We start from the raw sequence: 27,576 nt of genomic DNA, 5'->3' as shown, positions 1-27,576 counted from the left end.
TTCCTTGCTGCATCTTGTGTCCTTTGCTGTATGTCCTGTCACTTTGCACTGAGAAGTGGCTTTTTCTTTTCTGTAACAGTTATTTACTGGAAGACAGCAACTAGATCTTACCTGCCATTTCTTCTTCAGGCTGAACAAACACGTTTCTCCTAGCCTCTCCTCACAGGGCATGGGCTCCAGCCTCCTAACTGTTTTGGTAGGTCTCTCCACCGGTGGACTTTTAAGCAGAAAAAAGAATCATAAAGAGAGTGGAAACTTTTTCTGTTTACTAACATGAATGTAAAAGAATGCATGCACATAAAGAAGAAATATATTAAAAACGAGATTCAAATTAGCAAGGGAATTACAGAATAACAGGAAATCATTTTGTGCACAGTTTGTGCTTACCTCGTTGAATGCCTAAAGAAAACAGTGATATTCAAGGGAAAGGTTTCAGTAGATGATTTCAAGCTGGATTATGGCTTCTTTTGAATCAGTCCTCTCTAAAGAGTATCAGTAATTAATGTATCTAAAAAGGTGAACTAGCCCTGTAGAAAGATTGCTCATGCACATAACACTGATGAAAAGGTGTCAGGGACCAAGGATAGAGCAGGATAAGGAATAATGCAATAAGTTAGACCTAATGACATAAATTAGAGGTCTTCAGATTAGACAAGCCTGATAAGTATCATCTAAGGATACCTAGAGAAGTGGCTCTCACTGTCTCAGAGCTCTTAGCGGTCTGAGAAACTGAGCTCACAGGAGATTAGAAAAGGGCAGATGTTTTTGAGAAACTGAAAGAGAGGAGACAGGAAATAATGGAAAAATCAGCTTAACTTCAAGGCTGTCATTCTGGCACCTTCCACAAGCTCTAAATTACTTTTACTGTAACAACAAAAAATATAAATCCAAATAACCTAAGCTGATTCTGCAGCAATTTCACACACACACCAAGAAAATTTATTACTAAGGTGTAAAAGAACACGTTTTTAATGTGTTTGTAATGGCTTCTTCAACTCACAGCTGAGTGCACTTATACCTCTACACTTAAAAAAAAAACAACAAACCAAACCAAGAAAACAACCTCAGATTCAAAGCTAGGAAATTGTAGGATGTAGAAATACATAATAAAATAAGTTTACTATAAACTCAATAAGGTCTGTGCCTACGCAAATGACAGATGTAAAAACAGGAAACAGATCAACTGCGACTGCAAAACATGAGGTGATATTAAGATGTCTGTGGCACAAGAAAAATAGCAATGTTCATCCCATTTGGAAAGTGAGGGGTGTCTTTCACTTCTTTGTAAATTGCCATAAAAGAAGGTGTCAGCTCATTGTTTCTGTGGACTCATGCTTAATACCCTATAAGCACTAAGAAGGGGCATTACAGAAGATGGAGGGAGCTTTCCTCAGAAAAGATACGTACCTGACTATGGGCCTGTAACACCCAGCTCCACCTGTTACCTGTGGGAGAAGGTAAAAGCTCTAAGAAATATGAACTCCTCTTTCTCTGCAGTTTGGAGAGCATTTTCACCACCATGGCAGGTAACCTACTGCAAACAGCGAGACCTGATCGTGTGGTAAGGGCCTTACACCAAGTAGCGCACGTCCTCTGCTACCCTGGCTATCTAGAGGCCTCTCAGCAACGCGCCAAGCCTATGGAAACACGTTATCTTCCACCCATCCTGCTATCATAATTATCCCTTTTGTTAATTGTTTTCTAGGAGGCTGAAGATGTTAATTGGATTCTATTTCTCTGATGAAAAAACATCATCTAAAACCCTGACTTGGATGTCAAACTAAGGCAGACACACACACACACACACACACAGATCCAGGACGGACCTCAGGCAAGGGGATGAGAAGCAGTTTGCATCGCTGTTTCATTAGCACTTGAGACTGTCCGCAGGAGCAGATCCATTATACATCAACCCAGACAGTAAGACTCAAGGCTCTCAAACACCCCTTGCTTGTAGGGGAAGTGGACGAAGCTGGGAGCTTCTGTCTGTTCCTTTTTTTAAAAATGGTGCAGTCGTGACCTTTAGCTCCATTCTGCACTGCAGGCAGAAGCTGAGGAACACGTTTTCTGCCTCCACAGCCCGTATTTCTTGGAAATTTTACTGGTCCACTGAGAGATCATGAGGCATTCCCACAAGTTTTTCTGCATTAAGAAGTACATATTTTAAATTGGGAAAAAAAGGTATGTAACTTTGCATTAAAAATGATCCATGCAATTAATATGATAATTTAAAAAATCATCCTTCTAAATAACTGACATTATTTATCATCATGAATATGCCACCACATAAAAAGCTCTTAACCTATGATTACTGAAAAAAATCTTTTTTTTTTTTCTTCATATTTCAGAGAACTTTGCACAAAGCTAGTTATATTTTCTCCTTGTTTACTAAATTGGAACATTTCACACATCTACAAGGATTTTTTTCTGTCATCGAGAGAAAAGCAATTTGAAAAATTAGAATATGAAAATGAAGTTATAAGGCATGGAAAACCACCGAGAAAATTCTAGAATAAACGCAGCAGCATAAATGTCATGAAAATACAGAGACACGAAGTAGCCAGGGGGTTGAGGGTAGTGATCATTTCCCTCTGCTGATAGCTTGTGAGCCTGTACCTGCAGTACAGCCCATTACAATACAGCCCAATAGGTCCCCATTAGAAAAATTACCAACGTTACTGGAGAAGCCAACTAGTAAAGACCCACCAAGAGCATTAGGAGGCTAGTCTATGATGAACAAGGAGAGGAGAGAGCTGGGTTTGTGTAAGCCTAGAGAAAAGGCTTCCCCCCTTAACCAAGGGTTCATAACAATCCATTTTATCAGGAATTTCCTATCATCCTTACCACCATTCCCTGGAGTTTACCAGTCAGCCTGTTCTCACTGTTACTGGGCACTGAAGGTGTTAGTGCTATGAGTGTTGCATCAACAGCAAGCTGAAGGTTTAACAGATACACTCACCAATACAAGGCGAACAACTGAAGGTACCTGATTTTTCGTAGTAAAAAGCATTGTATATGGGCAAAGCATAATCAACTGCACATTTGAGTACTTTGTATTTCTTCAGGGAATGCTAGAGCCTCAATTCTACACCCCAAAAACTAGATGTAAGCATTAGAGACCCCATGTTGGAATTGGGATAATCAGTTTCTCTGTAGTAAACTGAACACTTAAAAGTCATCAAAAAAAAACAAAAACAAAAACAAAAACAAAACACTTACCCAGTTCATCTCTCTGCTTGTTTTTAAGTGCCTGGCTTCATTCTTCCACAAGGTCTTTAACAGTTCCATCTGCTGACTTTTTATTTTAGCATTTTCTTGCAGTTACAGAGGATGCTGTTTGGAAGGGGCCTCTGGAGGTTTCTAGCCCAACCCCGTGTTCAGAACGGGACTGTAATAAACACTCAATCACGTCAGCTGTGACTTTAGCTGACTCTTGAAAACCTCTGAGCATGGAGATTCTATTTAAATGTCATTATCTCAAGAAACAATACATTGTAGAGTTGTCTAAACCTTTTTTTTTTTTTTTTTGTCAGATATGTTGACTTCTGTACATTTATTGTAGCCCTGGAAGCCAAAAAGAAATCTGATGTTTGAGTAATGACTGCAGATGAGGCATTATGAATGCTAGATACATACAGAGTTTTGTGCTGCTGCTCTGTTTGGAAGGAGGCCAAACAGCAGATGATAGAATAAATATAAATGAAAGTGCATCTCTTTCAGTAAGTGACAACAAATTGCTCTGGGTTGCTCGTTTAAAGAAAAAAAAGCAGCATTAAAGGCAAAAGTGTATGTAGCCAACAGCCTGCTTAAATGTAACTGAATAGAAATACCAGGTGCAGAAGTAAGAAAACTTAATTTACATTCAAAACAAGGAGCCATACTGCGAGTAGTAGACAAGACTATAGTTGAAGTACAATCCTCAGGTTTGCTGCCGTGGCTGTCCCATCTGTCTTCCAGAACAGGGGTTTTGTTTGCACTCTCTCGTGGTGCCTGAACGCTTTCCCAGCCGCTCTCACTACCTGTCAGTGTTCAGGTTACAGTGCTTGCTTCAGGGGAAGGGGAGGGAAAAAAATACGTGCAGTGCTGTGATTGCATCAAGCAGACTTTATCAGGATGCTCAGTGGCAGTATCGAAACGGCCACGCTGCCCGCGCTGCTCTGCTGGAGCTTGTTTACAAGACTCGTCCTGCAGAGACACCACGGCACAACCACGTGCTGACCTCGGCTCTGCCAGCAATGCAGAGTTGTGAGCACACGACTGCTTGTTTTCTCCAGGCCGGAGTTTTCCCACTGGGAGAAAGCAGCACGCTGATTGCCCTTTGCTGCGGCCCGGGATAGGGGTTGTCACGGGAGCTGAATCAGTTTCTTTTACTGGTAACACTTTACTTTGCAAAGTCCCACTGACTTCTAATAGGCTTCAGATGTTTAAGGAAAAAAAATAATCATCCTGGTGCCAAGAGATTACGGTATATTAATTCGGAGGCAAACCGAACTGTCAGAATTCTAACTTCCAGAGAAGCAACTAACATTTGGTAAACGCTGAAGACAAGGCTACAAAACAGTATCCACTTGGTGTTTCCCCTCCTTTTCTTTCTAATTTTCTCATGCAACGGATGATTTTCTAACAGCGCCATCAACTTCTGAGGGCATCTCTGAGCAGAACCTAATCAGAATATTCTTTCAGATGCAAGAAACTTTTTATTTCCCCTCTATCACATTTAAAACACCCTGCCACCAGTGCAAGCATCTACAGTCCCCGTGTTTCTAAAAAATGGCAAACTGGAGAAAACAATCAAGACATTTAATAGGGACTGTCTACAAGGATGGACTCAATTCATGAACTGCAAACCTAGTCATTTTGAAGACTTCTACATTCTCAGACTTAACAAGATTACTGCATCACCTCTCTTCCTTTTAGACTGTTCAATTACCCGCAGCAACCAATGCTCAAAACCACCCAAGTAGAGGTTCAGCCATCTGACCATTAGAATCACAGAAGCACATAACCTCACAGAGAAAGACAAATACACAGCTTTTCATTGGATTTCCAGCCTGGGAAGTCAGGACAGTGTTTTCAGCCACTGCCTAGAGTCTTGGGCTTCTTTCTGGCAGTCAAGGCAAGAGTAACTAACTAGGACAGAGCAACCACAATAAGCAAACCAGCACTATTTAAACAAACAACAAAAACGTCTGTGCAGCGTTGTTGTTGTTTTTTGGAGGGGGTGGTGTTGTTTCTGAAATACAGAGTAAAACTGTTGATCAGGGCAAGAAAAGTAGACTCCCCGTTTCTTGGCTCAAATCTCCCATTACATATGACAGGAAAAAAAAATAAAAAAAAAAAAAATTTGTAGATATTGCAGGAAAAGGGGACTACTCAAAGAATTTAAAACGGTCTAGATGTGGGCTCTTCATCTATTAAGTTATACCTGATTTAAATAAATTAATGATCTGAGACTGCACTTTCCTTTAGCTCCCAGACATAAAATTTCTATTCTCATTTTGGTCTGACAGTGGCAAGCTGTCAGAAAAAAAAAAAAAAGCCATCAAGACTGTTCTTTTTTTATACAGATAGCTTTTTGCCAATTGTTGCAATCAGCTGTATCAACAAGTATTCTCATCAACTGAACCTGCCGTAGAATGGAAACCTTTGCAGAGACAGATTGAAACAAAACTTAATTTACTGCTCAAAGGCACCAACAGATGCAGTTCTGATTTTTTTACATAATTTTTGACCTTCTGATAATCTGTGGACATCATTAGACCATAGAAATAATGGATGTGTTATAATTAGTCCTTAGGGCTGAGTACTGCAGACTGTATGACGGTGATCTTCCAACTCTTCCTCCATTTCAAATACCCAATATGTAAAAATAAATGCAAACATATGAAAACCAACGCTAATTTCACGCTTTAAGTTGGATGCTGCTGTATCAGCAGGATTTATTTTCTTATATATCGTTAGAACTAAAAATTATACTTTATACATACTTTCTTTCAGAAGAAAATTCTGCTATGCAGGTCCTGTCAAAAAAGCCACCCATCCAACTGCAGCTCTCAGTTCAAGGAATGAATTCAAACCTTGGTTGTGGATACGTACAATAGAGCATTTAGCTCTAACAAGCAAAATACGAGGGTAAGAACGTTTTTATTAACCTATTTTGTGAACTCTCAAGAGGAAAATGAGTCCTGTCAATGCTTTTCCACTGCATGAAACTTAGCATCTTACCAGAGGACATGTCACCATTTCAGTTTTACACCTCTCCCTCAAGAATACACCCTGTGATGAAGTAGTTCAAGGGCAGGCATCAGAAAGTCTGTTGTAGCAAGGTACAGCAAATGGATCCAAGCCACATTAGGACTTCATCGGGAAAAGCAAACACTGTAAATTTAGTTTGACAAGCAGCACAAATATTTGCATCACGTGGTTCTACTGGAGGACAATAACTTGTACCACCAGTCACTTTCCTTTCAGGTCAACTTGATAAAAGTAGAAAGAAACTAAGCCACAAAGGGTGGAATGTAAATGACAAACTTTGAGGACAGCCAAGTAATTTTTTTAGTCAGCTTATGTAAATCACCCTTTTGGCCACAAATAACCTCTTTTAAACATTTACTCTATGACAATAAACATACCACTTTTTTTTTTAAAAAAAGTATTATTTTAGCTATAAACAAGTATCTTGCAGAAATTAGAGACAACTCCCACTTGATGAAATGCCTGAGAAACAGAGGACTACTGTAGTCGTGAGGCACAGTCACAGACTCTTTCAGGCACAATTTCAAGACATGAGTCTGAAGCACGTTCAGCGCACCTGAAGATCTGGTTAAGGACACTATCTCCCTCACAAAGAACTTGCCACTCTGAAGAAAAATACTAGACACCACTCCCTCACAAAATGCATTCTGCATTTTTTTTGCCAGGATGCTGCGCATTATTTTATTTTGAATAAATAAAGTGGGTTTTCAGTTAGGTATCCTATATGTTTGTGTAGTTGTATGCATACCCGCGATGATTCCCTGATCCAGTTAAAAAAAAAAAAAGGCATGTAAATAGTACTCAGGGTGGGTGGTTGGTGGGGTAAACACTCTTAAAGAAAAAAATGTTATTTCTAGAATTTTTATGCTTTGAATGAAACACCGTGGGTTTTTTTTGTTTTGTTTTTTTTTGGTTGTTGTTTGCTTGTTTTATTCTGAAGGAAGTCTTCATAAAATGCAGAACAGTTCCACAGACAGTTTATTTCTACATACCATTATTCCATTTCAAAGACAGGCTTTAGATTTTATTGGTGCATGGTCCATTGCCAGCAACAGACACTCAACCCACCAGTGAAACTGAGCTTAAAAATGGTACAAATAAAACATGCTTGAGGAGAAATCTCATTATAGTTTTGATTTAAAAAATAAAATAGGTTAAACTTTAAAAAAGGAAACATCACATCCCAACTGAAACTTTAAAATATTCTTCTATATTAAAAGCAAAAGACTGAATGTGAGTTCTCATGGAAGCAGCCAAGTAACAGAGAAATAAATTTAATCTTTCACATCATTTGTATCACTGTCTTTACTTTCCTGGCTTACATGATTGTTGTTATTTTTACTAAATTGACCCAAATCCTCAATTTTATTTTCTACTTCCATAGCACTGCTTTCCACAGGACTGTGAGAAGATTCTTCACCTATTTCTGCTTCCATTTTTGTGACTAAATCATGTTCTTTATCTTCCACATCCATTCCTTCCTCCGTTTGCGCTGCTCTGTATTGACCTTCTTCCTCTGTTTTACCTTCTGATTCCTCCTCTTTCCTCTTCGCTTTAAACACTTCAACTCCCATCATCCTCAGGTAATGAAGTCTCTCATTCTTGGGCACAAAGGCACGGAGCGATGTCTTTCCTTGCCAACCGCACAGCACTATAGGACACTGAAGCTCATCAGGTTTTCTACAAACAAGCAGTTATATTTGATCAACTAGGAAAAGGTGAATCTTGAAAACTTAATTTTATAGGCATATCCTGATAAATAAACACACAATCTTTAACAGTAAATGCAATTTATAACTATTTGTAGGAGATGCAAGTACTTTGTTCGTAACTTCAGTATCTAAACATGTAGCTGCTTGTCTACCAGCAAGGAAGGAAAAAAAAAAAAAAGAGAGAAGCTCGAGGCTATTAATGTCTGCAACATGTAAAATGATTTTCTGGCTCTGATGGCTTCTAAAACTAATTTAAGCAACAGTGAGATACAAGCTTACATTTAAAAAGATACCTCAAAAGCTTCTGAAACTGCTTAGGCAACAAAAATGAACAACGGAAATGTTTATTTTTTTCCTATTCCTTAACAGGGAAACAAAAACATCACATGCAATGATACTGTGCATCTCTGGCAGAACTAGTGGCTCTCCTTTATAGAGCTAGAGTCCACAATTGTTTTTGAAAGCACAACGCCAAGATAGCTTCTTTACCTTCTAGTTCACGGCATTCTGTCTAGCTTTATTGTTGATATCAATGCATCTCCACTTTTGTTTATTTCAGAGTGAAAACAAATTCTTGTCCAAATTTTAAAAGCAAGTAAATGGAAACCAACATATCTACTTACTCGGGGTCTGGGTCATACTTCAAAACTATACTTCCCATCGCTAGGGCACGGGGAGGGGGGAGAAAAACAACAGATGTGTCACTTGGTGCAATGTTAATGTTGAATGATTGTAATTAGAAAAATACTGAAAAAACACAACATTTTTAGACAGCCTCACAGCATGACTTTGACAGCTGATTAGCAGTTACCTACATCAATAGCATAAATTATAGACAAAGCAGTGCTTATTTATTTATTTATTTTGGCAGACCAAAAATATTTACGGTTACATCAGCAATTGCCTAAAAAGGCCCCTAAAGCAAACAAATTAAGCTAGAAAACCACATAGTGGATTAATTCACTCAGAAAATCCAGCAAGGAACTTTTACTTAAGTAAAAGGGACATGGTTTATTGGCTGATATTGGTGGTAGGGGGACGGTTGGACCAGCTATCTTGGAAGACTTTTCTAAGTTTAGTGATTCTATGATAAGAGTATGCCATCCCAAACTTTATTTCTGAAGTTTTTCCCATTTTGTCTCATCACATATCAAAGTAGAAGAACCAGCGATGACTTGGAAATAAAATGATATAAATAAACAGAAAAAAAGTCTTAATTTCTTCAAGCATCCAGCACGGAGGAAAAAAAAATAAAAAATCAGCCTGAGTACATCTTGCTCCCCATATTTAAGACAATAAAATCTGAGTACCTAAATTTGATACACAGAATCATGAGAAACAATTCCAGATGACAAGGACTTTCAACTGGCACACTAGGAGGAGCAAAGATCAATAGTGGACCTAAAAATCTTTCTTCAGGTACTTTAAACCTTTCTGTGACCAGAAAGGACTACAAACCCTAGTAGTACACAGGGCTTCAGTAATGCTTAACTACCTAATTAACAGGTTTAAGATAACTTTAGTCATTTTTTTAAGCAAATACAGTTTACGTGACAGGATTTTTTTTCCAGTTTTCCATTTTAAACATCATATAATGATCGTTTTGTCATATCACAAACTAGAAGACTTACCCATGTCTTTGACTTTCTTCTGTGTTTCACTGCTAAATTTACTTAAGAATGGATTTTCCTGGGTTAGCAGAATTTTAACATCTTCTATGCAGACATTTATAATCCTTGCATGAATGAATGGGTATAGAGTATATATTCCCTGTATAATAGATAAATATAATTATTTTGAAATGCAGCCTCTGCTTTCTGAAGGAGAAATGTTAAAAACAGTACGTGCTTTAGCCGACACCAGAAGACAATTTTCAAATGTTAAAACATCCTAAAAATGCAAATTGCCCTTAATCTGACAAATTTAGTGCCAACTGTGCTCTAAGCTCAAGAGGACACCAAGGTTATCTTCTCTGAAAACACAATACTATACAATTACCTCTTGTGCTAATCTGAAGGCACATCCAAACTGCTCACCATCACTGTTGCGAGACCAGACTTTTATCCCTGTGTTAATAACCTGCAAATGGCAAAGCAAATAAGCATCATTAAAGAGTACAAATTCAAAATTACCACTTTGCTTTTCTTCAACTGCTCGACAAAAACTAGGAAAAAAGGCTAACTCTGACACATCTGCTCATTTGCACTAGGCACTTATTTAAATTCATGTGAAGATTCATTCAAGGAAGAAAGGAATTTCCAATATCAAAATATAGTTCTCTCTCAGGTCAGACAACTTTTACTCCTTTCCATGTTGAAAACTGAACAACGCGAAAAACAGGTAGTCTTAAAATGAGGGCACCCAACTATCAAGGTCTAATTTTAATCTTTGTGAGAAATTTCTGTATGATTCTGGGAAAGTAATCAAGGACAGGATTTTAAAAACAGAGATGCTTAATATTAGGACACATATCCTTTGTGGTACCCAAAGTCTTACTGTCTAGTGAAACGCTCTAGTTTCTTGAAATTGTCAGTTTTGCAGCCATTCCCTGCATGTGGGATAAAATAAGTATTTATCTATCTTGAAGACCTGTAATGTGTACTGGACATGCTCAGAAATTTTCAGTTTTCAACTGAACAAGACCCTAAACCACATCTGATCTAGCTTTGAAGTCAGACCTGTTTATCCAATGACTTTTACGGCAAATCTTTAGCATTTGGACTATTTATTTATTTAGTATGACTTCCATTTAGCATGGGAGTCATAAACACTAAGATGCATTTGAAAATTTCCAATGCAAACTATCCTCCATGGCCTGACGAATCCATTTAGCATGGGAGTCTTATTAAATAAAATAAATAAATATTTTTCCTCCTCGGCCTGTAATTCACAAAAAATATTTTGTATGTCAAAATTATTTGGCTTAACCATTTTACAAAACATTCAGTTGTTGAAATTACTTTAAACAATGCCCCCATATAATGCACACAGCTAGTAGTTCAACTGAAGTTATCTGTTGTTTTTGGTAGGCTTTCAAGGTCTTAATACCTCCTGTAAGGGGCTCATATCTACAACAGCATCAACGTAAACTTGTGATTACTTGTGAAAGTACTTGAAGATCATAGAAGAATTCATGTACACACACAGCGTAGCAGTTACATAGTCCCTTCCTCTATTTTTAAGTTCCCTTCCACCTGCCAAGCATAATAGTGATTTTAATCTTGGAGACTGATATTTACCTCTCTGAGGTAGTACTTCACCTCTTTAACAGAGGATGGAAACAGAGGAAAACGTTCACTCAGACTAAGAAGAGGCCTATTAGAGGGCTACTTGTGCATATGAATGGTAAACTCTGAAAAAAAAAAGTTAAAGGAGGCATCCACTGATGCTTATAATCTCTGTTGTGAAGATGAACCATACCTTCATCTTCTCACTGTTGTTCAACAGCACGTTCCTTAGCTCCTTAGAAACCATGTACAGCTGTCTCTTCTTTCCTTCCTGAGTTCGAGTTAGTAAATTCATCTTGGGAAATGAAGGGTCCAATGCATAAAACTTCCTGTGGCCATATAATAGTTGTTTTGGTTACATGAACAATGAAATCACATACTCAAAATGTACAGATTAGCATATTTGCTCAAGCTACCTCTACAAACACCTTCAGTCACTTGACACTGGCTTCAGTACACAAAAACTAACATTTCTGAGATTTCTAAGTACAAAAAACCTAACATTTCTAAACATGAGAAAAGATTCTCGGTCATAAATACTAAGATGCATTTGAAAATTTCCAGTGCAAACTATCCTCCATGGCCTGCCAAATCCAGATATTTTAGACTTTCATTTTAAGAGCTCAAACGTGGAGGAGAAGGGCATCTTGTAAAAAGTTAGGGAAAAAGCTTATGTATGATCAAGTAGACCCATCTTGTGTGATTAACTAAATTATTAATATTCCTAGACTATTCGTAATCCTACTGCAAAAACAGAAACATTTTTTCTTACTGGATAGGTTCGAACAACGGATCATCTTCAGGGAGAAACACAAAAGGATCTTCTTTAAAACCAAACATCTTCATTTTTTTAGATGGCGGTGGTCTAAACAGCAAATACCATTGTCAATTTTAGCAAAAAGTAATCAGTTTAGAATCAGTATATCCAGTTCATTTAGTAAACACTTGCCTTATGATAACGGTAGCATGCCAAACTCGATACTGACATTTTCCTGTACTTCAGTAAGACAATACTACCTATAATTTAACCTCTTAAAATGAGGAAGTGAAAGTAGTGCTTGAGAGCAGAAACCACATAAAGAAGCACGCAGAGATTTGTGAGGGAAAAATTCTGGAGGCAGTTAAAGATCTTCCAAAGGTTAACTTCTTTTCCTTGACAGAGAATAAAGAGCTAACAGACTTTGCAAATGCCAATAGGAAAGGTGGTCATTTTCTAATTTGCTTAAATACAAGACAGACTCAGTAATGTAGACAACTGAGCAAATTCAGTAATTCTTATTGACCCATTTCTAAAAGTGTCCAATAACAGAAAAACTAAACAATACTCAGCAATAATGAGGCTGCCACAAGACAAATACTTAGTCTCTTACCCACATACTCCTCCTTTTTTGCTTTGCTCAGTGTCTGAATTCTGAGATTCCTGCATTTTCTTAGACTCTTCATTTTCAGCAAGTGTTGGTTCCTCAGCAGTATCTTCAGAACCATCATCTGCATTCGTTGTTGTTACTTCAGCATCTCCTGTTCTCTGCGGTAATTTCTGATGAACCTATTTCAAACAAAGTATTTTCAACAAAGCCAAAGCAGTACTTAATTGGTAACAAAAGGTACCCATATGTCCTCTCTTTGCACATGCTTAGTTCTTATCAATTTGTATGGAAGTGCTTCAACAGATCCATTTAGTTAGTTAATCTAAGTACTGAGGCCCACAGGTTGCATTTACCGCTAAGCATGGCTCTAGACAATGTCTTATCAAGTTTACAAGAAAGGTATTCTTGTACCATTTATAAAATCACGTTCAAGCATTCACAGAGATGATCACTTAAAGCCAGGACCTGCTGCTTTCCTCCCAGCACTCAAAATGACACACAAAGCCTGCTGCACAAGACGTGCAGCATTAAACTGCACTTGAGTGCTACAGCATTAAACTTAGAACAGTATAAACTATTTGGATGACGCTTACTTCTGAACAAAAGCTTTCTCCTTAGTGCCACTGAAGTTTTACTCATAAGGGCTTCTAATGAAGCATATCAAATAAATTGAAACAGCTAAAAGGGAATCACACAAGAAGTTTCTCTCAAAGATACGAGCAGTCTCAGAGATCAGACGAGTCATATCAACTTCATATGCTAATAATTAAAAACCACACAACTGACAACAATGGATCAAAGTCAGATGGCTGAAGCTGCTGCTGCTCCTTACAGTTTTACATCCATTCCCCCTGTTGATGATCTGCTGGACTCGATCTGCTAGCAAATCACTTCTGAGCAACCCATCACATAGTAAGATAAAGTGAAATCAGAATTAGCTTACAACACAGTAGAAAAAAACTTCAGCAAACAGATCACACAGCTGAAGGCAGTGACAGCTCTAGCTACCCTGTCCAATCTGCTTTTGTAGTTCTTTCACAGTCTTAATTTTCTGTTCAACTTTTATCTTGCCATTTCACAATGATTTCAGAATCCCCTTTTCCTCCTATATTAAAAGGAGACTGTAAATTCCAGAAATGTTATTGAAAGGTAGCATTTTGCTCTTTTAAAAGAAGTTACCTTAGGCTGGCGTTTGTTCCATGGCATTGGAGATTTTTTTATTAAAACAGCCACAAAAAAGCCTCCCGTGTTCTGGTGATGCGGCAAGATCCTAAGACTAGAGAAAAAAAATTGCAACAGATTCATCATCAGCATTCAGACTCTTGCAAAGTACTAGAAGCGTCACATTTACTTTCAGAGTAAAGTATCCCTATCAGGATTGCGCAGATTTAATTCAAGGTAGGAATAGGATCTAAAATAGAGCGTTCTGACAAAATTACTTGCATCAGTGCAACGCATTCATTTCACCATTCATATCTGAGCTTTAATGACTCATTTCTAAACACTATTTTTAGAATAGCTATGAAAAGTCCTTCATAGAAAATAAGTCACGGTGTTGAACTGATAATGCTTAGTATACTTTTCCAATAATTTTGCCCGTGTATCTTTATTGGTTGCAAAGAAACTGACCTGTTGTATTAATACCTATTCCTTGTAAGCAACGTTCACTGAAATCTAAATATTATGTATTGACATTACCTATGAAGCAACCGAACTATATTCAGACCTGTACAAGCATAGCGTAGACATACTGCAACACATTCCTAATCTGAACTCCTACTTATAATTTGCCCATCACTATAGAAGGTAGCCAACAAAACCTTGTAAAATCTACTCAGGAAAAAACTCTTACCAACGCTCTAGATTCATTGCCTTTAGCTTCTCTTCATCCTTTACTGGAAACATAGTGGGACGTATTTGTGTTTGTCTATTTAAAGGCACATCTTTCCACTCTTCAAACCATTGTCCATCTTTCAGCATGACCTTCAAAGAGGAAATATAAATAACATGAAGAATATTGGTCGCCATTTTTAATTAAAATACTTTCAAACCAAGATTCAGATGCCTAAAAGTTATTTTCTGTTATAATAAATTAAGTTCTTTAAAGCACATTATTTCTTTAAAGTGCACTGTACTCGTGCACTTAAGAGCAGGAGATTCTTGCCAGCCATGCCTCCTTGCTCTACTCTGCATGCTTCAAAAAAGCACGCAGTCAAGTAAACCCTGCTGCAGAATCAACTGCATTATCTCTGTTAAACTTCCAGAACATACAGAACACCAAAATTCAAACAAGGAAGGACAAAAGTGGAATATATAAGATTAGTAAGCCATCATATAGAGTATGTTACTTCTTTTTCTCCATGAGACTGGCTGTGAGACATCCTGCTACAGGCATCTTCCAAGCAGTATACAAAGAAGAATGCTAATCATTCTTCTTTGCATTCCAGGAAAGACAAGAAATGAGGAATCCCCATTTTATTTTTTAGGAAAGATGTAATAACAGAACCCCATGACAAATACAACGGTCATAGATAGTGATTTTTTTAAGGAAAGCTACTTAACCACCATGTGTATAACATCATCTCATTCCATCGAAGGCTCAAAGCTTTTAAAGACTCTTAGGATATAAGCAAAAGTTCAGACACTGAACTAATTACACCTAAAATACTACTCTTTTGCAGGTATTTCAAGTCCAAATATGCTGCATGCCATATTGCTAGATGGAGACAAGATAGACTGTGATTCTGAACTGTTTTCCTTTGCAAGTCATGAGTTCAGCTGCGGAGAAAAACCACGAGACAGATAAACAACTGGATGTGTAAACAAGTCTGGAATTATAGTGGATACTAGAATAATTGCCCAACAGCCCTGCTCTGTTCAGTTTCGGTTTGCCAGTCAAACCTCCCAGTGTAACTGCTGGAATGACAAACCGTCAAAAAGAACGTACTGAACTCCTCTCTATCACACGTTTTGCTAGCTTCTTGTTAAGGCAGAACAAAGACTAAAAGCGATGCAGAAGCAGATTACCATTACCCAAAGTTAAAAAGGTTCTTTCCTTCAAGATTATGAAATAAGTCATTAGAGTTCGCTCATCATCTGGCTTAAGGACAGAGTACTGAATGCTATTTCCAAGCATCTAAACATCACGTGAACAAAACCTTCTCCTTTTGCTGTTTCCAGAGATCTACAGTGAACTCATGCTCAGGAATATTTAATGTAATCACTAAGTCACAGAACTCCCATTGAACAGATGTTTCACCAGGAAACAAAAGACTATACGGAGCAAAAACAGTACCAAAGCAAGCTAATACATTCAGTGACAAGCTAGCCAGCAAGGCTTGAAAAGGATGTAGCAGCAGCAAATAAAGGCTGAAGAATGTCTTGCAAACTTCCAAATTTTATTAGCCTAGTTTTTTTTAAGATACCCATTAGGGAGATTTGTATTTCAATTGCAATCACAGAAATAAATGCTCCTGGGAACCCAATATAATCTTTGCATCTTTATGTATATATTTTGTAGCCTTACACAGCACAAACAAAATAAAACAATGATTATAGAGCCAGTTATGAATTTCACATTTACCTTTCAGCTACAAGAATAGAATTGAAACTTATGGAACTATAACAACCAAGAAGTCAGCCAGCTTTTCGGCTGGATTTCTAATAGCAGAATATAAGCAAACCTTTATTCTATGTATCTTGTTCATTAGCCTACACTCTGGCACAAACCTGCAAGGCACGTACCTATAAGTAAAATTTAATCAGAGCTCCCTTCCCTACTACCAGGATGGCCGCTTACTTCTCCTGATTATATGCTTAACTTACTAAGTTGAAGAAGCTTTGTGGTTTTTTTTTTTCCCCCTCTCTTCCCTCCCTACTAGTCTGTTTCCAGAACTGAAATCAGATAAGGCCTGGAACAAAACACTGAACTTCTACTAGTACGCTAGGATTACACACATCACTGCACTTTTTATAGTTTATTTCCATAGTGGATTTAACAGCGCTTACTTCCAAATGATTCAAATGGACCAGCTAAACAACTCTAATATCTAACAGCTACAGACTGTAAAGAGGGAGGAAGAGGGCTAAATTAAGATGTGCCTGAAATTATGTTGCCATCTACAGGCCATCAGCTGCACACCGTAGGAAAGGAAATCATTAAGAAAGCAGAGGCGATAGAGCCAAGAAAACCAAAAGAAAAAGAGAAGAGCAGATGAGGAGACAAGAACTTACCATTAGAAAGATCCTACCTCTCTTCTCTACAATACTACGTAGTCTAAAACTCTAAACAGCAAGTTGCTAACATTATTTCAGCTCAATCTAATGTTTTGAAATTTCCACAATTTAACACACGACTACAGACCAAGAACATCACAGAAATACCATGTTAAAGTACCTTCCATTTTGTAATTCCTGGCATCCTCTTCAGACCTGGCAACTCAGAAGAGACATCAGCAAGTTCTAAGGCACCTGAAATGTCACAGATACAAAAAATTCTTGAAAACACAATTTGAGAGCTGTTCTCCTAATTAACTTTTATAAAAATAGCTTTCCTTAAAGTTTTAAGACCACTTTAACGCCATTGCTTTTTAAGACTTTCAAGGAACAAAGTACAATACAATTACTACAGTGCAAATTAACAAGAAAGATGCTAATTGCTGCTCATACTAACTACAGATGTTTGCAACCTATAAATCAACCAAAAAACAATGGTTGGTTAGACACTTTTCCCAACTGCTACATAGAGTAGTTCACCACGACCTATATAATTAAACATCAGTGTTCCAGGCAGTGCAGTCATAGAACAGCTTCTATTTTCATTTACTTAGCATTTGGATTCGCAAAACTGCTTAAGTATTTTTCAAAGAAGTACTCTTCTGGGATGAAGAGTAACCTCATAATTTCTTTTTTGTGATTCTGAATAGTTATTTAGAAATAAGGCAGACTTTTCTCATGTTTTGCACAATTTATCAACCTCTTCTACATGACTAAACATTTACTCTTACAGTGGCTAGCTGTATGTGACAGTTGAAGTAAGTCTTTTAAATAAATGAAAAAAGTGATACAGGTATACATATTCTAAAATGTCAAGTTGAATAAGATTCAAAATGTCATTTGTGTCTCTCCTTTGAATATTCTTGACTACTTCCAGCATGACTTCAGCTGATGCCCTCAAGACTACATCAGACCAATCAGACATTAGACCAGGCATCAGAAATACTATAACTCCCAGCGGAGAAACGTGGTACAAAATTGCTGTTTCCTTACTCCTCCTGCCCTGAGGGGAAAGGAAACACTGATGTGCTCCACAAGAAGCAGTATTACAAAGTGCTAGGTACAAAGGACTGACCCAAGCAATTCCTCAAGGTGCACTGCCCCTCACAGACCACTGCACTACTACTTTGTCCTTCTTTATCCACATCTATACTCAAAGCCCTGTGAGGATAGCATTTGCTCACTGGGATACCCAAGCGAGCCGTCCATAAGCCATGGCTCAATACTGCAGTCAAGATGCTTACTTCCAAGTACTAAATTTGCACCAAATAGTGCAATTGCTGGCCTCTGTCAATCTCCATTCTGGTTTGTGATCCTAGCCCAAACAGTCCTTAATACTTTCCAATCTTGTCATCATTCAACTTTTATCTCTGGCCTAACACAGCCCTCAAAAAAACACGTATGTAACAACTTACTGGAAACAGACCTATGTTGTTCTTTCACTCAGTCTGCCAAACAAACCACCTTTAAATAAAAATGTCTTTTGAGTGAAAATTAAATAGTCAATTCCAAATTATCTGCAGGCATTTTAGCTAAACTGCTGTTTCAGAGACAATGAGATTCCATACTTAATTTGGGGCCAGAATAGTGATTAGCACAAAGAAAACATTACACAGAACAGTCAATTCAATTCTATTTCCAGAGCTAGCACAGCTCCAAGGAATAATATAGCTGCTTCTGTACTGTACTTGGCTCAAATTAATAAACTCTGTGGAAAAAATCCTGCAAAATCCAGTTAGATGTCTCCAAACTTCAAGTTACTGACTCAGAAGAAAATGTCCCTCAGCTAAAGTTCAGAAATTTTGGCTACTGAACCCTAACAACACAAATTAATGCAGTGCACCTTCCCAGATCAATTTTTTCACCTCTTGTTACTTCAGGTGATTGAGAGCTAACAGCAGCATATGCAAGCCTTCACACGCAAGCCAAAAACGTACAAAAACACAAGCCCAAACAAAGTTACAAGCATGTTAAAACGTGAGTCAAAGGACGCTGATGGTATCAGTGACTCACACCTACTGGCGCACAGAAACATTCCTCAAACCGCTTAAGGACAGTCAGATTTTTACTCCTATGGCATACATCAGTAAGATCCCACGCTGTGTTTTCCACAGGGAATGTGAACATCAGTCATGGAGCCCAACCAGTGGAATCAGTCAGAAGATGGGTAACACAGACTGACTTTTATTGACTCTACTGTACTCTTTTGTGTATCATTAACAGAACTAGGGACCATTCTTAACGGACGGATAAACTTCCAGCCAACCCCTAACTTGCGTGGGATGTGCTGCTCCAGCTGGATGCAGCTAACTCCATGGGGCCTGATGGGATTCATCCCAGGGTACTCTGGCTGATGTCAATGCCAGACCTCTCTCAATTATTTTTCAGTGGTTCTGGGAATCTGGAGAGGTCCCGGTCAAATGAAAGCTGGCAAATGCTGTCCCAGTTGTCAAGAAGGGCAAGAAGACGACCCTGGTAATTACAGGCCTGTCAGTCTCACTTCAGTGCCTGGTAAAATTATAGAGAAAATTGTTCTGTGTGGTATTGAAAAACACCTGAAGGACAACACGGTCATTGGTTGGAGCCACTGTGTGTTCAAGATGGGAAGGTCCTGCTTAATGAACTTAATTTCTTTTATGACAAAGTCACCCATCTAGTTGACCAAGGGAAACCAGCTGATGCAATCTTTTTTAGTTTCAGTAAAGCTTTTGATACTGTTTCTCGAAGTATCCTTATGGACAAAATGTCCAGCACACAGCTAGATAAATACATAATATGATAGGTGAACAATTGACTTACGGGTTGGACTCAAAGTGTTACAGGCTGGCAGCCAGTGGGGTTCCCTGGGGCTCCATTTTAGTTTTCCTTCATGTTTTCATAAATTACTTGGATGCAGGACTTGAAGGAATATTGAGTTTGTGGAGCTGCTGACTCCCTCAAGGGCAGAAATCTCTTTGCCTTGCAGAGAGATCTTGACAAATTAGAGAGCTGGGCAATCACCAACTACATGAAGTTTAACAAGAGAAAGCGCCAGATTCTGCACCAGGGAAGGGGCAACCCTGGCTATACGTAGACTGGGGGATGGGAGGCTGGAGAGCAGCCCCACATAAAGGGATCTGGGGGTTTTAGTCAATAGCAAGTTGAATATGAGTCAACAGTGCGCCCTGGCAGCCAAAAGCACTAACTGTACCCTGGGGACCATCAGGAACGGCATCGTTAGCCAGTTGAGGGAAGTGATTGTCCCGCTCAGCTCTGCACTGCTGCCGCCTCACCTCAAGCACCGTGTGCAGTTTGGGGTGCCACGACATGAGAAGGACATAAAACTATTAGAAAGTGTTTAAAGGAGGGCTACAAAGATGGTGAAGGGTCTGAAAGGCAAGACACATGAGGAGAGGCTGAGGTCCCTTGGTTTCTTCAGCCCCAGAGCAGAGCAAGCCGATGGGAGGCCTCATGGCGGCCTGAAGCTCCCTCACGAGGGCAGCGGAGGGGCAGGCGCTGAGCTCTGCTCTCTTGGGACAGCGACAGGACCCGAGGGAACGGCATGGAGCTGGGACGGGGGAGGGTCAGGCTGGGGGTTAGGGAAAGGTTCTGCACCCAGAGGGTGGTCGGGACAGGGGGAGGGGAGGACCGAAAAAATAACATTTCCCCTACTGTCCAAGATTGCATTCTCACCTTGACTCCTTTCCAGCAGAGCTGCGATTACAGCTTCATTTTCGATAGGATTCAGTGAACATGTAGAGTATACCATTCTCCCACCTTCTGCCAGCTGTTCAACACCACGGGTCGCAATTCTTAACTGCAATCTAAAAGAACATTCTTGGTCTAATCAGGCATCATTCAGGAAACAGAAACATTTCCCACCATTATTTTTTCCAGGGGAAGCTATGCTACCTATACCTCAGACAAATAGCTCTCCATGGGCTAACTCAGCACATTCTGAGTTCAACGGTTGTCACCAACTGTAGTGGGTTTACCTGGCAAGGTTTTGGTAGCAGGGGGCCATAGGGGTGGCTTCTGTGAGAAGAACCTAGAAGCTGCCCCATGTTTGGTAAGGGCCCCACTGCTGACCAGAGCTGAGCCAATAAGTGATGTTGTTTGCGCCTCTGTGAGAGCATATTTAAGACGGGAAAAAAAAAAACGCTGCGCCACACAGCAGCTGGGAGAGTGAGAGGAGTGAGGAACAGCCTTGCAGGCGCCAAGGTCAGTGAAGAAGGAGGGGGAGAGGTGCTCCAGGCGCCGGAGCAGAAGTCCCCTGCGGCCTGTGGAAGACCCCTGCTGGAGCAGATTCCAGGCCGGACCTGTAGCCCCTGGAGAGGAGACCACGCAGGAGCAGGTGACCTGGCAGGAGCTGCTGCCCATGGGGGATCCAGGTTGGAGCAGTTTGCTCCTGAGGGATGGACCCCGTGGTAAGGACCCATATCTGGAGCAGTTCTTGAAGAGCTGCTGCCTGTGGGCAGCCCACGCCGGATCAGTTCAGCAAGGACTGCATCCCGTGGGAGGGACCCCACAGCACAGGGGACGAGAGTGACCGAGGAGGAGCAGCAGCGAAGAAGCGCTATAGACTGACCACAGCCCCCATTCCCGTTCCCCTGCGCCGCTCGGAGGGCAGAGGTGGAAGAGGGTGGACGGGTGGGAAGGTGCTTTTGGTTTCCTTCCTTTATTTCTCGCTTCTCCAGCTTGTTAGTAATAGGCAATAAATCTTACTGTCTCCCTATGCTGAGTCTGTTTTGCCCATCACGATAATTACTGTGCGATCTCCTCGTCCTTATCTCAATCCTTGAGCCCTTTTCATCGTATTTTCTCCCTGTTCCTCTTTGAGGAGGGGGAGTGAGAGAGCGGTGGTGGTGGCGTTCGGCCACCCACCCGAGTAAAACCACCACACCAACACACAAATTAAAGTCAGTTGTAAACTGTCAGCTCTCTCTACGCTGCACACACACTCACAATTACACCTGTTAAAACAGCAATTAGGTCAAACATCAATGGGACTGCATGGCAAGTTTTAACACAATATTCTCTATTTTGTTCTATCTAGCGCCCCATCAAGTTTATAATGAAGTATGCAAAACTAGGAAAATAACCCCCCAAGCCCTACTTTTCTCAGAAATCTAGAATTAAAATGAAGTGTAATATGACTGTTATCACAGACAAAAAAGCTTAGCTAACACTGGACTTCAGTGAAGAGTATCACTGAGCTGGATAACCAGCTTATACTATAGCTGCATATTTACAACTGAAATAAACCCTACAATTACAAATGAGTTACCAAGCAGTAATATGTCATCACAGGTCAGGTGAGTCACGCTAACTGACTGCATTGCCAGCTTGCAACAAATGCAAATAAAGTGTTCTAAGTTTTTCATCTATGTTTAAATTATGGCTTTTTTACCTAGTACCTTGTACTACGCTAAATACTCATTCACCATAAATTAACGTAAGTCAGTCTCAGGTAACTGAAACCATTTATGTATGGGCTCCAATATTCTAGAACACATTAGAACACCACTATTAAGTTTTACAAATTTCTGTGATTACATCAGTTATTTTCCATCAGTATTTCACCTGCGTAATCACTAAGAATCTTATCCAAATTATCTGTTCCCTATTTTACTACCTACCCTGTAAAAATTAATTCACTGAATAGTAGTGTCATATATTCATAGCAATACAAGCAATTTTGATTTATACATCTCACTGGAAGTTGACCTCACACCTAAAATATTAACACTTTCTCAGAATATCATATGAGCTCTTGATCTGAGAGAAAAGTAACACTGTTTTGTCATGTATTAATATACAAATGCATGCAAGTGCTAAAATGGTAGGAAAAGGAGGAGGAGAAACGAAAAGACAGTTGTATAACAAGCATTTTTACCCATGGAGCTGCAAACTGTTTTGTGTTGTCCACTTCTTCCATACATCAATGTTTTTCCTCATGGTTCCATCTCCACTGTAACAGAGGTCAAACAACTTTGTATTATTTGTGGGTAAAATTCATTCCATATCCAAGTCATTTACAATTGCAAAAAAATTAACAGTCCCTGTCCCATGTTACGCTGTATCGTTTATTTCTATGCTGTATTTGTATTTTAATATTCTGAGCATGAAATGAAAATTTGTAACCCTTCAGCTAATCAAACTTAAGTACCACTTGGAATAATAAAAGGCCACCTTGATTTGGTATCCCCTTACCTTATGACATTTAAGAGATTCATCTCTTTTGGATGTAACCAAAAGTGGTAACACAGTAAGCAACACAGAAAACATAACTTGGTAACACAAAAATTGAAGTACTTGTATGCATGCAAGATACCTGCAGGGGACGTCACATAAAATCCTGTCATAGAAGAGGACCTCTTTTTTTCCATCAACATCTATTTGTAGATTAGGAATACTGGAGGCATCGTGATTTACCACCATGATGCATGGACTGTTTAATCTTTTAGCTTGATGAACCAGCAAATAGCACCGCTTGTTGTCAACATCGTTAGCAATTACAAAACCCTCTGTGAACATAAAACAGTGGGAAGAAGTGTTACTATTTAACAGCTAAATAATTTACAGAGTGGCTTGCTTTATCTTCAAATTTGTGCAGATCTTTTACTATAGATTCTTATTTAGAGGACCATTTATAAACAGAGGACCCCTAACTGAAAATAAATTAAGAATGGTAAGGTTTAACTAATGTGACAAATTAATCTCAAGATTTCTAGTTTTCATGCAGCTGAGTTTCCAAGGCACAACCAAGGGCCCGTCTCGTTGTCAAAGCAAAACCCTCGGAGATAAAACCTCCACCACCACCAAAGACAATCTCTGTGTTACCCTGAAAATCTGCTGATGTACAGGAAGAACCCAACCCCCAAATTCACGATTTACAGAGACAGTATTTTCTGTGAGCATCTAAGTAAAGGTAAAGATTTGAGGGTGGTGAGGCAGTGGAACAGGTTACCCAGAGAAGCTGTGGATGCCCCATCCCTGGAGGTGCTCAAGGCCAGGCTGGATGGGGCTTTGGGCAACCTGGTCTGGTGGGAGGTGTCCCTGCCCATGGCAGAGGGGTTGGAACTGGGTGATCTTTAAGGTCCCTGCCAACACAAACCATTCTAGGATTCTGAAGTTTAAAGAAAGATAATTATGATAATCTTAATTTAAGGCTGAAGCACCTTAAGCCAAGTGCTTGCAGGATACCAGTAGAACATAAAGATGCGCAGACCACCACCTAGTAAATGAACTTGATTTACATACAAAAATTAATCTGTGATCGCATCTGTTGCACTCTCAACTGTGAAGATAAATAATCCATCTCTCTTCTTCAAACCAAGGAAGCCCACAATGTTTCAAGAAAAAGGCAGGAGTACTTTCCATCTCATATAATTCAACCAACTATGGAATTCAGTACATAGCTAAATGCAGCTGTGATATTAATCTACTACATAAAAAGGGGGAAATTTAAAGTCACAAATTTTTTTGCTAATTTTTCCAAACTTACTGGGAAAAGGATCGTTCATGTCTGCATGCAACATTTCAATGAGCTGTGCAGTCTTAGATCCAGGTGCAGCACACATATCTAGAATCTAAAAAGACAAAGAGATTTAAAAAAAGAACAAACAAGCCCTACCTTTTACGTACTTGAAAAATATGCTATGTATTCTTGGTTAAATACATATTTTTTGCATATAAATGCAAAATGATTATGATTACTCAGAACACTGATCTGCAAGAAACTACAAAGTACTGTTCTGTTCTTTAAATGCATCAAGAAAAACAGTTTTATCTCTAAGGGTCTACAATATGAGAAGAACTTTGGCTTGTATGGAACATCTAAACCAGTGGGAAAAAAAACATAATCGAAAGAATCTATCTCCCAGACTCTTGGTGCAACAGGATAAAAATGGGACAAATTCGCATAGATCCTCATGTTAAGCTCCCGGTAAAAATAAGACTAAATTGGAAAGCAGACCCCAATGAAACTTAAAGAATTGCTTTGTAAGACACGATGCACAGAACATGCTGGTTAAGCATGATAAATAACCTGGAACACTGGTCATTACAAGCAGCTCTGAATATACGGCAATAAGAACCACAGAAGTTCCTAAATGAGAATAGCTAAGGCATTGTTACAGCAGCTCTTTGTTGCCTAATCACAACAGAGGATAAAGAACTTACTCCGATTTATGAGGAAATTTGTGAAATTTTACTTGCATTTCTGCTAAGCACTCAGTGGAATACAGTCACCTAAGTTAAATACGCAATGCAAAAAATGTACACTGCTACCCCAGTATCAGCAATACAAATAAAGCATGTGCAAAAATATTCAGACAATTTGTGTTTTACATCAAGTCAAACACATTTACCCCACACGAAACTCAAAATCCACCTGTGACTCATTAGGACAACCTCTATTGCTCAATCCTTTCAGTGAAGAGAAAGGGAGATTTAAAATTTTTATAACGAAGTGCACAACACGGCTGCTTAAGATCACAGGGCACTTTTAACTAGCTCCCTGACACAGGTTAAAAGAGTAAGGCCACCTGACTGATATTCATTCTGACCTGAACTACAGTGCATCCAAACGTGGCCAAGTTTAGAACAGGAAGTCTGCTATCAGATACCTCCATCCCTATGATCTGCCACTAGAAAGTGTCTCATGCATTCCTTAGCCACCTCAAATTTAAGTTAGCAACCTATAATTTTCAGCCACCATCAACAGCAGGTTTCAGCTCACTGAAATTACTTTGCCTAACAGATACACAGATCAGAAGTTTGCAACCTCTTCAAAAGGTATGAAGGACTGAAAATCAGCTGGTAGAGAACATGACTATTGGGATCTGGAAAAGCATGTCTGTTCACAGCGTGACAGATAACAGGAAGTTTAAACATTTAGTTACTTTACTTTAAAAGGGGGGTGTAACACAAAAAACAGGATACCTAACTTGGATACAACTCTTTACATTTACACACTGAAATTAAGATCACACAACTACATTAAAACTAAGTCTTTTTTCCTTAGTATTGCTTATAGCTGAAAAAGCATGTGTCCCTCTGACGATCAGTTTATGAACTGAACACTAGTTGAGTGCTGTGACCTACGTACAGAAAGTATAAGACACGCCAACACAGAACATTAGCATTGATGCTGTCACTGTAGGTCCAGTTTAATCGTCACCCTCTAGGAAAAATGGCTAGCATGCGTTGTATTTTAGTTACCTTATGATGAGGATTAACATTAAGCAGCAGAGGTGGGATCATACTAACAGCCTCCTGACGACTGATATTTCCCTTAGAGAAAAAAAAAATTAAAAAAAAAAACATTTGACAAGACAAAGCATTTATTTTACAATAGACTTAACAAGGTAGTCAAAAACACAGCTTCAAACTTAGAATTAAATTATGTTACCATATAACAATCAGTACTTCCTCAAACCGAAATTTCAAAGAATTTCAGATTTACTCCGTTTCTATTAATTCTACAGGTGTGATTTCTGTTCAAAAGAAAAGAAAAACTGGCTTCAAACAAGTAAAAGTGTAAAACATCCGCTACTAGAGGTAAGTCTTGGTATGCATACATGTGGTTTTTACCCTGCTCAAGCATCTGTTTTTTAACAGCAACTAATTAATGCAGAGGCACTCATTTTCGCATTACTCCAGATGCATTCATTTTCACGTTCCCAAACAAAAAATTGCAATGAGTTTAGCAGAAATATTTGTAAGTGTAGTTATGTGCTGCAGTTATGGGATGATCAATGTAATATGGAGCAATATAATGATGTACTGAAGTTACGGGATGAATCAATGGAATATAAAATCCAGATTTTTTCTGAGTCAGGAGATTTCTGGGAGGAAAGGCACTGCCTCGACTTGTCACGCCACGCTGAAACACAACTCCACGTGGGGCTGGAGAGCAGCGCCAGGACCTGACCGGGGACTTACACACTCGGTCTCGCTGACCAGGAACTGATGGAACTTCTCCAGCTGTGGCGACTTGCGTAGGATTTTTCTGCTCAGGTTGGTGTGCCAGGCTAACTCCTCTGGGTACCTGGGAGAGGGGAAAAGGAGATGGAAGAGGGTAAAAGGTGGGATTAAAGAGGGGAAAAAGGGGAATAAGTGGGGGAAGGAGGTGAGACGGAGGAGGAATAGGTGGGGAGGGGTGTGTGGGAGGGGGCTGCCTCACCAGCTCAGCGGCTGCGGCATCTCCACCTCCTGCCCGTCGACGCGGAGGCCGCGCAGCTCGGCGAAGAACCTGTCCTTGAGGCAGTGCCGGATCTCCCTGGCGTGGCTGCGGGGCGAGAGGCGAGGCTGAGGGCCGGGCCCCGTACCCACCGCCCGGCCCGGCCCGGCCCGTCCCGTCCCGGCCGCCCGCTCACCTCTTGTAGCCGGTGATGCGCAGCGTGGCGGGCAGCGGCTCGCGCAGCGCCGCCATGAAGGCGTCCCACTCGGCGGCGGGCACGACGGCCTGCTCCCGGTAGTACCGCTCGAACAGCTCGTTCTCCTTCACGATCTCGGGGTAGCCGCCGGACCAGCCCTGAAACACACCCACACCGTCACGCCGAGCCGCCACACCGCCCGGTTCGGCACGGCACGGCACGGCACGGCACGGTTCGGTCTCTCACCGCCTGGTCCCCGCCGCCCCGCTCCTGCCGCTGCGGCCGCCGCCGGTCACGGGCCCTGCGGCCCATGGCGGCCAGGAGCCTGCCCAGCACCGTGATGGCGGGGGAGGATTCGGCACCGCCGCCACGCGGCCTG

General features: G+C 40.0%; 1 protein-coding gene across 1 annotated transcript; it reads right to left on the bottom strand.

The window, feature by feature from the left end:
- Window positions 1-7,210: 7,210 nt before the first annotated feature.
- Window positions 7,211-27,576, bottom strand: NSUN2 (NOP2/Sun RNA methyltransferase 2). Its single transcript, XM_066992580.1, has 19 exons — window positions 27,444-27,576; window positions 27,198-27,355; window positions 27,005-27,109; window positions 26,764-26,869; window positions 26,041-26,112; window positions 24,323-24,407; window positions 23,150-23,342; window positions 22,712-22,786; window positions 20,509-20,639; window positions 16,958-17,031; window positions 14,414-14,544; window positions 13,741-13,837; window positions 12,565-12,740; window positions 11,967-12,059; window positions 11,388-11,523; window positions 9,966-10,046; window positions 9,599-9,737; window positions 8,591-8,630; window positions 7,211-7,935 (listed from the first exon to the last, which is right to left on the bottom strand). The coding sequence occupies exons 1-19, from the start codon at window positions 27,507-27,509 to the stop codon at window positions 7,530-7,532; spliced, it is 2,364 nt and encodes a 787-aa protein (XP_066848681.1). The 5' UTR covers window positions 27,510-27,576; the 3' UTR covers window positions 7,211-7,529.

This window comes from Anser cygnoides, chromosome 2 (assembly GCF_040182565.1).
Source record: "Anser cygnoides isolate HZ-2024a breed goose chromosome 2, Taihu_goose_T2T_genome, whole genome shotgun sequence".
Classification (NCBI taxonomy): domain Eukaryota; kingdom Metazoa; phylum Chordata; class Aves; order Anseriformes; family Anatidae; genus Anser; species Anser cygnoides.
This window is presented reverse-complemented; position numbering and strand designations above follow the sequence as displayed.